At 45.7% G+C, this 12,743-nt stretch overlaps 1 protein-coding gene across 1 annotated transcript; it reads right to left on the bottom strand.

Annotated features, from left to right (window-relative positions):
* Positions 1-9,493: 9,493 nt before the first annotated feature.
* LOC113123896 (ADP-ribosylation factor-like protein 4C) lies at positions 9,494-11,449 on the bottom strand. Its single transcript, XM_026296260.2, has one exon. It carries the CDS (start codon positions 10,639-10,641, stop codon positions 10,063-10,065), a length of 579 nt encoding a protein of 192 aa, XP_026152045.1. The 5' UTR covers positions 10,642-11,449; the 3' UTR covers positions 9,494-10,062.
* Positions 11,450-12,743: the final 1,294 nt, after the last annotated feature.

Genomic DNA, 12,743 nt, shown 5'->3' with positions numbered 1-12,743 from the left:
TACACAGCCAAAAGCCCAAAATGCTGCCAACCCTCACACCAAGAGCTAAAAGCTGCAGCACTGTCTCATCATGCCGACCAAACCCCACAGACAGGAGCAGAAACCTGCAGGGGAACGACACTGAGCAGTATTTCCATCCTCACCCTGGACGCCAGGAGCCGATAATGACTTCCTGATATCACTGCTGAGGTGTGAAGCTTGGAATCACACGTTTGAGCGGTTTATCGTGTTTTCCCTCTTTCTCGTGCCAGTTTCCACTTTCTACATGCAGAAGCGTTACCATGGCAACGGCCTAAACCATCAGCATAAAGACAAAGACTTAAATGAGATTATCTGCACGGGATGGGGGCAAAGACGACAACCGGGTGATCATATGACAATAAGATATGGATATTTAGCTTTGCATGTCAACATGTACCTCAACATTGAGATGCTGTAAATGAGGCTGAGGCTTGTGGAGACATTTCTAATGAGCATCTTTGTCTCATTTACAGCTCGGTGGGGTGCACTGGGTGAAAATGTATTTAAACTGGGAGCACCAGCTGTTCACTGTCAACACCCAGAGTCACAGCCACAAACCTTTTCCTGTTTTGTAAGAACGTTTCCTTCACAAAATCCAAGTTAGGGGCAGATTTTGTTCTTTCAGTTCAACTTGGTGCCAGTCACAGAGCATCACTAACTAATTCAAGGATTCCTTTAACCACAACAAAACAAGGATGAAGCTACGTTCCAGGGTTTCTGTGTAGTTTTGAGTTTCACTTGCCTACTCATTAACTCTCTTCCTCCTCCCTTTCATCTATCTACATAAAGCATGAGAAGCAGTTTCTAAAATAAAACATGTCCTACACTGGCCTGTAAACCTGCCAAAGACTGACTCTTACATTCAGACAGTAGCTTTAATTTAACATTTGTGTTCATGAGTCACTGTTGCTACAACCAAACTGTGTTTGGACACTCACAACTTCCTCCAAGGGAGTCAGCAGGTCTTTATGGAAACCACAAGGTTTGTCATCCACAGACAAACTGACCCGCAGCTTCTCACAGGCAGCTCAGTCACAGCGAGAGCAAACAAAGGCCGAGTTGTTTCTCTCTCTGCCTCGGCTGACGCTATCACACAAAGCAGAGAGCTTCAGCCTTTTGAGACATAAGGAAAGTATTGTTTACACTTAACATAAGTTAACTTTGGGGTCAAAGAGGTCACAAATGTTGACACAGGTTATTTTTTGGCGTCAGTTTCCTCTGATTTAAACAGGAAAGTGTAGAAAATGAGCAGGCGCCTGGTGTTATCTATATGTGTCTTATTATTAAAGAAAGGATCAAACCTGCAGCCTGTTTCAGCAGAAAAGAGCTTATTTCTAATAAAAGCACCATCCTGTGATGTTCACAAACATGTTGAGTTTGTCTTGTTTTACTCTGTAACCTGGCATTGAATTAAATGTGGTTTCCAATTTGATTTTCTGAGACTCAGATTTTCTTTCATGACCAGATGAGATGCTGCTGCTCTGTTGTTAACAAGCCTTTCTTCTCTGCAGCCCTCGTGTCTTTAAATAAAAGTTCAAAACAGCCTCGTGTATTGGTCGTTTGATGCATCCCAGATCTGCATGTTACATAAGACCACGAGAGGCTGCTGATTAGATGAAGCTGTAACTGAAGCGGCTGCTCTTGCTGCGTTTCATTAAGTGGCTTACAAGCTGCAGACATTTCTGGTCTTTTTGAAGAACAGCTCTGGACCTTATTAGCCCAAATCATCAATTAGTTCAAACACTTTGTATTAAATGTTCAAACGCTGCACAGGAACACAGTGTGTTTGTCCGTGGGCTTGTTTGCTTTTGGCTCCTTGAAGCTGAACCCTTGGTCTGCTGCAACATTTAGGGGTTAATGTTCAACACTCCTCCTGAGACTGGATTGGCTGTTGGAAGCAGTAAAAGTCTTGGCCTGTGTTTACTCTACCAGGCTGAGACCCACTGTGCTTTCGACCTTTGACCTGACCATCCCCCTCCCTCACTCCAAAGTCCATCATGAATCTGCAGTGTGAACTTTACAGACGTGGACTGAGGGAGCGATGATGGTGGTTAACAACAAGCGCCTCAACTGATGGTTTTTAAATTAATCGTCATTGTAGTTTCTCATTTCAAGCTGGTTTCATTGTGGCTGTCAGTCTTTTTTTCTCACAACCACAGGGTAAAGCTGAGAGCAGCATCGTACTCAGGCCTTCATCATCAGGCGTCTCCTCCTGACAGTGTTACAGTAAAAGAACATTAGGCCTGTTTCTAATGTTACAACCAGTTTGGTATGAATGATGTGGAAAACTCACTGTGGGAAGTGTTGAGGGAAGTGAACTCCAGAGGATCCACACAATGTTTACAGGTGTTCCCTATTAGGAAATCACCTTTAAACGATGTTAATGAAATGTATAGGGAAGTGAGCAGCGTCGTGTGAAGCCTGTCAGCGATTATCGCAGGTTTAGAAGTGTTTCATTGAGGGTCTGACTGTGGAAGCAGTAACTATTGTGACAACAAAGCCTCTGTTAAGTGATTCTCCACGTCAGGCAGGTACAGAATTTGAAACATGGCTGTCAGAGCCGGTAAACGTCACGTCACCACAGCAGACAGACACAGGGACACATCACAAAGCTTAGGGTGTATGTTCAGTAACAGATGAAGCAAGAAGCAGCAGGTCTTCTTGGCTTGGCTTAACTTCTGATCTAAAATTTATTCCAGCTGTCACAAGCAAAAAGCAGAATCAGGAGACCAAGCCAGACACACAGAACCAGAGCTTTTAAAAACCAGCTGTAACCGCTTGTTGCTGGATAGTGACGCTGCAGCAATTTCATCACCATAAAGGGCGTCAGTTCCAGATTTAATAAAAGATCAGGATCACTGGAGCTCTTAAAACCAAAGCTCTGTGGAGGAGAGGGGCGCCATGAGCAGAACAAAGCTCCGGTTGTAAAGTCCACACCTGCAAAGGTAATGGATCAAAGAGTGAATCCATGGGGCACAGGGCCAGGTGTGCCACAAACAGGCCATAAAACCATTAGACTGACACAGGCTCATAAACACAGCGGGAAGCTGGGAGGGTGTTTTCATGCACTTCTAGTGACCTGGTTTCTGTCGGTTTGTTTCTAAAAACGTTTTGTGTTTAACAGGTTGACTGACCACACAGTGACAGTGTCAACTAGAAAACACCTCAATTATAGGAACATGATGAATTTTGTCTTTTTAATCTGATCTCTGAAATTCTTACAATTTGTCATCTAAACCAGACATATATACGCAGATTAAAATTTTGTTTCACTCAGTGGAGATTTCGAGGATTGTGGGGCCTTGGAGGAGCCCAGAGCTCTGCAGGTTTTCTTGCTTTCTGTAGCCTGACAGTCAGCAGCTTCAGTCATGAAGCTACTGTGAGTAACTACAGTCTGAGCTCTTTGGAAAACTCTTTCTGCAACAGGTTTGTGTCTTTACAGAGTAAAAGGAGGAAACTGTGAAAAAGGACGTCTTATTCTCGAAGGCTTCCAAGGTGGAGGATGAAGACCTTCAAACACGGATCTGCAGTAGAAGACTGTATTTAAAAAAGAACTGGATTCACCAAAGCTCCCTATGATCATAGCATTCCCACAGTGTAGAGACAGGACTATATTAGCCAGAGTCGTGAACAGTGTTCACTGCAGCCCAAACTGAATTTGTCACAAATGCATCCATCTAACTTTGTGTAGGTAGATGTGCAGAAATGTGAAGGAGTAAAATGTGTGGTTTGAAAACAACACCTAGTTCTGCATTATTTTTGCAAATCAAGGCAGTGGTGTGTTAGTGTCAGGCACAAACACACAGAGATAACAACAGATCATCCCAGAGTCTCTGGGAAGCTGCAGGATGACAGAAGAGAAAGAGACAGAGACGAGAGTGGGAGGAGGTTCAGAGAGCGAACAAAAACTGGGGCAACACAAAGTCTGCTGCATTTCCATCTGAAAGACGTTTCCCTGGAAGAAGGAAGCTCTTTGTGTGTCCGCTGGGTGTGACACCGGGAGGTCCCCCCCTGCTGCTCCGCTTTACCAAACCTTCCTCTGCCCACCGAGATTTCCAGTTGACCCCGGCACTCCTCTGCACCTCCAACATCAAAGTCACCACATCAGAGCCCAGGTAGCTCATGAATAACCCAACACAAAACTAATCTCCCATTCGTATTGTAGTCTTCAGTGTCTGGAGGAGCGGAGAAAATAATTCATAACGACCCTGAGGTTTCCACATGAACAAAGGTCTGTTACATATGATGAATAATTTGCTGCGCTTCATCTGGTTACATTGGATTTTACTCTAAGTTCAAACCAAACAAAGCAGAGGTGTTTAGTACTCCATCGTCAGGACCGCTGCACCAATGAGCAGATGGGTTTTCTCCTCTGGAAATACTTTGACTTTATCTGAAATGGCTCCTGACCTTCATCCTCCTCCTCCTCCTCCTCCTCTTCATCTCCTGCTGTCAGGAACAAAGAACAGCAAAAGAAACCTGGTTCTGGTTTCTCTCCACACACTGACCATGTGGTTGTACAACTCTGAATAAAAATTTTAAAAAATCACATGAAAAGTCACATGACCAGCTGTGTGCTGTGTAACGTACAAGTGACACATGTCTGAATCACAGAAAAGTCTCTGCTCTGACAGACTGATGGAGTCTGCAGTGTAACAGATCCCAAGTCCCATAAAGGGCTCGTTAGTCAATAATTCCCCACAGTTTATTGACGAACTGAGCCTTTACTTCCTTTCATACACGTTCTAGTTATGAGAAAACTGTCCAGACCGACTGCTCCTTTTTAAATCAGGTCTGTGCAGAATACAAATATTAATCTGCACAGACAGGAACATCTATACATGTAAACAAGTGAGGCCCTTCAGCTGCAGGGTGAAGACTTTTTTCTCCTGGCAGATGATGTATGTCTGCTGGCAGCCTCACTGATTAGGCCCAGTCTGACGGGCCTCTTCTGTCGACTGATAAAATGCATAATTCATCTGCACTTGACCAGGCAGGAAGTGGAAAGAATGAACTGTCATTTCCTCAGTGTGTGTGTGTGTGTGTGTGTGTGTGTGCGTGTGCGTGTGCGTGTGCGTGTGCGTGTGCGTGTGTGTGTGTGTGTGTGCGGGGCACTGCAGGGGAGGGCGGTATAACTGGTGCCAAGATGAACGGTCTGGACTGGTCGTGCTGGTAGACGGAGGAGCCTGTGTCTCCATATAGAGGCATGTTTGTGCTCTCAGACTAAACTGCAGCAGCACAGCGACACATCCATCAGCACAGAGGGATTAAACCAACGTACAACACGACTCAAACCTGCCGCCTCTGTCACAGCTTCCACACATTACAATGAAACACAGCACAAAGCACCACAAATTACCACTATACACCCTCGCACACTTCGTCATGACCATGCTCAGCTGACTGAAGACCCATACAGCAGCATGGACCCAATCCAGGCCTGTTTAAAACTCTCACCAACAGTCAGTGTCCGTCATCGTATTATCAACAGCGGTTACCTCTGATCTGCCTTTCTGGAAACTTCACAAGGTTCATTACAAGAGTCAGTCCCACAGGTTTAACCTCCAAAAACAAGCTGTACAAAAATAGTTCATAGTAAAGTGCAGTCTTACCTAGAACACTGGTATAAAACTATTTACTTAGTCACTGTTGACTCACATTGACCCGACATGGACACAAAAACATCCTGAAAACAGAAATTAAATTACAGGGAGACGACCTGGTTTAAGGTCAGGCTCAGGTTAGGATTGTGTTGGGGTTGGACAAGGAGTAATTATAGTTAGGGTTAGAGTGTGTGTCTATTCCACTGTGAGCATCACTGTGAAGACACGATGTCCGGTTCTTCCCCCTTCACAGGGCTGTTTGAGGGTTCAGACCTGGACCAGACTAGGTAGGAAACTGTGCTTTGGCATTTTGACCTCAACTAGGAAACATCTCACTGGCCCTGGTGTGCTTTGTTTTGTTATTTAGGATGAGGAGGTGCAGCCTAGTTCTCTGTGACTTCTTGTTTCAAACTAAAATCGTTAATCCTGCTTCACACCAGGGCCCAGGAACTTAAACACCTGCAGCTGTAATTAATGCTGTTAGTTCCACCTGTGTTTGTTAATATCTGCCATGAGCCAACAGTCACATTAGTCACCACACGTTAACTGTGGCCTACTTTTGTCCACACTTCCCCCCCCCCCCTTCATGCTGCAGCAGAGAGCAGAGGTTATCATTGGGTGACAGCAGCTCCATCCCCTCACAGGAAGAGGACTGAAGAGGACCAGGACCTGCTGCTGTCATACACAGACAAAAACAGTGACGCATTCTCACACATGGAGCTGGGAGGAGGCAGAACAATAAGAGCATGACCCATATATGCCAGGGACATGCAAACAATGCAGTCTTATCACACACTACACTCTGAACACACAGCAGCAGCTGCAGGAGCTAGAAGGCCCTGATCCTCCTGAGACAGCAGCTTTCAGCGATAAACGTCCTGCACAGGCCGAGCGTCAGCACTTTAATTGAAACCACAGGGGTGCAGTAACTTCATGTCCCACTTTGCCAGCTTCACTTGAACATTTCCAGAATCCCTACTTTCACTTCTGCTACTGTCTCCATCTATCCATCATCTAGACCCCCTTAGTCCTAACCAGGGTCCCAGGGATCAGCTGGAGCCTATCCCAGCTGTCTTTGGGTGAAAGGCAGGGGTCCACCCTGGACAGGTCCCCAGTCCATCACAGGGCCACATAGAGACAAACAACCTCACACACTCACACTCACTCCTATGGGCAATTTAGAGTCAACAATCAACCTGACATACATGTTTTTGGACTGTGGGAGGAAACCAGAGTATCTGGAGAAAAGCTACACAAGCACAGGGGGAACATGCAGACTCCACAGTTTCATTGTGGTGAAGATGAGATGCAGTACAGTCTAAGGTTTTCCCAGCAGGACTAGTCTGATTAGAGCTTCTGAAAGCACAAAAACAGGTGTTAGGAAAAAACCTGACTTACAATTAGGATTGTCTACCAGCACCAAGACCCTATTAGACCAGTTTGCACAGGCCCTTCTTACAAGGGTTTTTCATCAGTGTGATGAAAGAAGTAAATTTAGACACTACAAGCTGCTGTTTCATTATAGATTAAATTGGAAAGCGTGTGTGTATAAACTCTTCCCCAGTTTCTGATAATTCACTATCCATCAATATGTGTCACTACTGCGAACGACCTGCGCTGTGATGTGAGGTTTAAGGACACGTGTGACCGGTGTTCATGTCTCCACAAACGCTGGAGCCCCACAGGAGCCAATAAAAAGGCTCAGGAAACAGAGCTGGCTGTTCAGGTTGACAGCATTTACAGTGTCAGCTCATTATCTTTTAATTTGTGCAGTGATTGAAGCAGCACAAAGACACGTTGCTCTGTAATCAGCAGTTTGCTGTGCTCCAGCAGGCAGCTCTGTTCCTGCTTTGAGCAGATAACTAGAGAGGGGCTGCAAAAAAAAACCAGAGGAGGAGGAAAGAGAGAGAGAGAGAAAGTGGCGGAGGTTCATGAAAGCATTCAAAGAGTAAAAAACATATTCTGCTACAGGAACCACCAAGCTCTTATCAGCTGCTGGAGGAATCACCTGACCTGAACACAACTAAAACAACCTGAACCTGTAGAAACCACAGCAGGGTGGGGGCTGACAGCAGCACAACACTCACTGTGTCTTGTCCTGACACTTTTACAAATCCACCGCTTCTTAACTTAATCAGTCCACACGAGGCGACTCACCATCAAAGAGCCAAGCACAACAAAATACTGGCTTTATTTTATAAGTGATGTTCTACAATGGCAGTAAAACTTATCCCAGCTCAGTTACACACACACACACACAGGAAGCCGTCTAGTCGAGGTCCAGAACAAGATGAGCACATAAACCTGCCAACTACCCCAGTACTCAGGCTGCAGGAGGCACCGACAGAACCAGAACCTCCTGATTACAACTGCAGGTCACAAACCAAAGTATGTGCCACTGAGAGAAAATTAAAAAGTGTTTTCTTTGTTCTGAAACTTTCTGTGCTGCAGGTTTTATAGTCCAGAGACAGGCCTGGTTCCTTCAGCACAAACAAGGACACGTTGCTCTGGGGGCAGCGTATATTTGGCTTAATAGGCCACTCACATAGTGAACTGTGCTGTACACATGTGGTCTGCAGCTCCAGCATGTGCCAAACATACAGACGGGTCAAATGAAGGTACACCACGTGCACTTACACACCAAATGGAAAAATCACTTCTGGCCTTGCTGAACTTCAGCTAAACCCTGATGGCACAGAGCAAACACAACCCCAGACTGAGGGTAAACTGTCTGGACAATGATTAACAAAGTCAAAGTGAGTCAGAAATGTGTAACTTCAATAAATAAACAGGTATTTTTCAGTAATAGCCATAAAACCAAGGGCAGAAATGTCACTGGGGACACATTAACCCCTGTTCTGTTCATGTTTCAGGTTGATTGTCTCATTAATCTCTGAATATTATTCCCTTGTTTTCCAGTAACCACAGGTCAGATGTGAAAAGGAGGCTTTTGCCCTGAATTCTGCCTGTCAGGCTTCACACAGGCTGCCCTGACAAAGTATCAGGTATCTATAATGAAAAACTGATTAAAGTAGGGTTAGAGTACAGACATTTCTAATTTATGATCTATATTCATTAACATGTACAACATTTCACACTGTCTCACCATGCAGGAACCCACACTGCTTTATTTCAAATTAACACCCAGACTTTCCACAGATGCCAAATAGGATTTGAAGGAAATATGGAGAATATTGATGCAGTTGGGCAGAGAAACATGGTTTCACTGGATTTTAACATTTGGTGGGTGTGATGATGCACAATATATGAGATGTTTTCTTGGTTCTGGTTCCCTGCATCTGAAGGGACTGAGATACTATCTGGGTTGGTTCTGCTGCTGCCACAGTCCAGGGACGACAGGGCTGCCTGTTTGTGTTTGGTGGAAAACCTCACTGTTTATCTGGGCCTGGTGTCAGGTCTTTTCTTAAAGAGACTGCAGTTTGAAGAAGCAACAGATACAAAATGATTTCCTGCTGCCGCCGTGGCATCAAATGACTCAGCAGGTGATTCACCGTCTTCTAAGTAAAGTCTCGATGTGCAGACAAATCAAACCTGTGGTGGTTCACGTTCCCACCGGCTGCTGCTGTAAACAGAACCGCAATGCAGAGCCATAAATTTCACAGCTCCAGCTTGGCTCCACTTGTCACGTGCAGAAGTTTAAACCAGGAATCTGTGCTCAGACCTTTTCTCTGCTAAGCTCCAGGACCTTTTCTCAACTGTGACCTTTGACCTCTCTGGTCTCTGAATAAAGGACCCACTTAGGTTTACAGGTTCTCTTTATATTTTCCCCACTATTGTCGTCAGTGTGACCTTCATCATCATCCCTCCTGCTCATAACCACAGGTTCATAAAAAGAAACAGTCGCCCAAAACAGTTTAAATCTTTTAATATTCAAAAAATACTTCACTTTTGGCTTCATAACACATAAACCACCTGGATCTGCTCGTCTGGTAATACAGTGTAGTTTCTCTGTTTGTTAGGAAATGAAAAGTGCAAAACAGTGGACAGGGTGTCCTGAGCCCACGCAGAGGGAAGGCTACTTCAACAGTCTACACACAGTCTGAAGTCCTAACAGCAGCACGAGGCCTGAACCACGTGCAAAACAAAACCCTTTCCACAGTAGACCTCCTGCACGGAAATAAAAAACACTAGTCCATAACAGTCCTCGGTGAGCTACGGTTCTTCACAGTCCAGGATCCAGCAGCAGAGCAACAGGCCAGCCTGTTTCTCCTCCTCCTCCCTGCTGTAGATCTGACGTTTGTCTTTTGGGTTCATTTTGTCTCCTGTGTGGACAACAGTCCTTCAGTGGAGCTTCACAGCCTCACACAGCTTTAATCCAACAGGGTGTCAACAAAAATCACTGCAAAGTCAAACCGGCGAGGGGCACCAGGGCACAGGCTGGACTGCTGACAGTGAAACATTGTTCTGTCAGCAGCTGTTACCGCTTCTTCTTCTGCTTTAGGGATTTCCTCCTCTTCAATATCATTTCGTACAGTTTGTCCATGCCCTCGTGAAGCCCCTCTCCTATTATGGCACAGGCAGGTTGGATGTGATAGGTGGTGGAGGGGGTGAGCTCTTGCAGAGCCAGCTGCTTCTCAATATCCGCCACGGGCAGAGACTTGGGCAGGTCCTGCTTGTTGGCGATGACCAGCAGTGGTGTGCCCTGGTTCTCCGCGAACTTGGTGACTTTGTGCAGCTCAGTCTTGGCCTCCTCCAGCCTGTCAACATCCACGGAGTCCACGACATAAATGATCCCATCGGTGCAGCGACTGTAGGACTTCCACAGGGGCCTGAGCTTCTCCTGGCCGCCCACGTCCCAGAAATGACAGCTGATGCCCTTCGCGGTGCCGTTGCTCAGCTTGATCTTCTCCGTGTTGAACCCGATCGTTGGAACCGTGTTGACAAATTCATTAAATTTGAGTCTGTAAAGGACGGTGGTCTTCCCTGCGGAGTCCAGACCCAGCATGACGATGTGCAGGGACTGGAAGGCAGAGATGTTGGAGAAGCTGTTGCCCATTTTGGCGTATTTTTCCTGCAGCGGTCGGGGGATTTATCCACCCCCCCCCCGATTCTGGAGATAAAACAGCGCTCAGATGCCGCTCATTAAATCCTGGACTGGGGGCGTAAAATTCCTCTGAGCTCTGGTTGACCGATCGGCCGTGCCGTGGCCCTCAGCAGCGGTGGGGGACGCGGTGCGCCTCGGCAGGAAGCAGTATTAGTAATCTCCTCACGCACTCACATCCATTTGGCCACGAAGACGCTCCGGAGCTGAAACACTCCTCCAGGGTGCTCGGTGTCAGCGCCGGGCACCGATGATCAGAGTCACCGGTCTGAACAAGTCCTCGGTGTCCTCTGGAAGCGTTTCTGTCCGCCCCACGGCCAAACCGCTTCCTTGAAATTGCTCGATTAAATTCAAGATTCTGGCTGCGTCCTGCTCCGGAGGGTGAACCGGGTAAACCACGTCCACAGGGAAACCACCGGTTCGGTCAGTCCCCCGATTCGTGTCGGATGCTCCTGTTCCGACGGTCGCTGCAGCTGCACTGTTGTGACGCGGAGAAAACAAGAGGCAGCCGCGCTACGCTCCACCCCGCCGGGACGTGCGCCAATGAGGCAGCGCGCGTCGGCATCCGGTTCCTACAAACAGCAGCACTACAACTAAAAAACCCTTCAACTGGTTTATAACATCCTGTAGGAAGCTCTGAATAAAATAAACAAACACCTAAGCAGCGGCCAGTCTGAAAAAACAACTACTAAATAGTTAAACTGATGAAATTACACGAATCAACAGGTGAATAATAAATCAATTATCTGAGTGTTTGGTCAGACACAAACAAACATGAACGAGTGTTGCGCCATCAGACAATAATGAAAATGTTGTAGTTGGGTCTGTATTTATGGAGACCCACTGAAACCAAACATGGACAACTGCGCCACCTGCTGGTCCAAATGACCAACAACATGAAGAACATACAGGGAAGAAGTTAATGGAGTGAAAGAGTTGGAGGAAATTTAAACTGAGCCTTTATTTGTTGTCACTGCTGCACATCAACATCTTTATTCTTCGGTCCAACCAACGTGACCTGGGACTTTCCCGCTGATTGAAAATGAAATCCAAACTAATGGTCACAGTAACCAGTGGACTATTCCAGCAACCAAAAATGTGAGATCAGGACCAGTCCAGGTGTTTTGACTAATAAATCCAGATGTTATATCTTTGAACAGCAGCTGTTCAGTGATATTTTGTTTTAACTGAGTTATAGACTAAAAAAAGAAAAAACCAAATACTCAAATATAGTTTTGAAATGTTTGTACTTTAAGTTGTGTACCTGGTTTGTACTGAGGTATTTACTACTAGTGTGAAGACAAAGTGACATGTTCATTTCAATCTTTATTATAGTTCGTTTAAAATAATGCTAAAGTAAACATGGACACTACTGGTGCATCAACCAGCCCACATTTTGTTGACAGGATGTACCTCACTGACCTTTGGTGCCGACCCCCCATCATGTCCATCGCCTCCTCCAACTGGTGTTTTCTGCTTTATCCATAAATAAACACAGAAAACATACACAACAAACATCTGTGGAACAGCATAACGATCCTAATATAACAACCATAACACTGGTCCTAATAGCATCATAGTTCAAGCAACACAAACTAATCTGAATTAGTCTTTACCTTATTTGGTGGCTTCAGATCCAAACGCTCCCAAATGTTTGAAGCTACATGATAATTCATTTACACACTGAGCCCTAATGAAAGAACAGTTTCACTTCTCTCTGAGGTTTGTTTGTGCGATTGCTCTCTGTCAGATTCACCAAACTGCACAAACTTCCTGGGCTCAGACTGATGAACTACACCTGTTAACCAGATCTGCTCATTAAAATGAGCTGATCCCCTAAAATCACCATATAAGGACTTCCTGTTCTGCATCACCTGTGGGAAAGTTTTAAAATTCACAAAAGGCATAAAAAGCAGAATATTCATGTGTCAGGGACAGAAACAAAGAGGTTGAAGTCTGCTGCTCTTTCTGCAGCTGATGTGTGAGCAGCCCACTGAGACGTCAGAGCAGAGGCAGGTCCAGGTTCAGCAGGCGATGTTCCACTGTCAAGGGTCAGA

The sequence above is a fragment of the Mastacembelus armatus genome, chromosome 21, assembly GCF_900324485.2.
Source record: "Mastacembelus armatus chromosome 21, fMasArm1.2, whole genome shotgun sequence".
Lineage (NCBI taxonomy): Eukaryota > Metazoa > Chordata > Actinopteri > Synbranchiformes > Mastacembelidae > Mastacembelus > Mastacembelus armatus.
This window is presented reverse-complemented; position numbering and strand designations above follow the sequence as displayed.

Coding starts and splice junctions, on each gene's coding strand:
- LOC113123896 (XM_026296260.2), bottom strand. CDS start 10,641: ATGGGCAACAGCTTCTCCAACATCTCTGCCTTCCAGTCCCTGCACATC.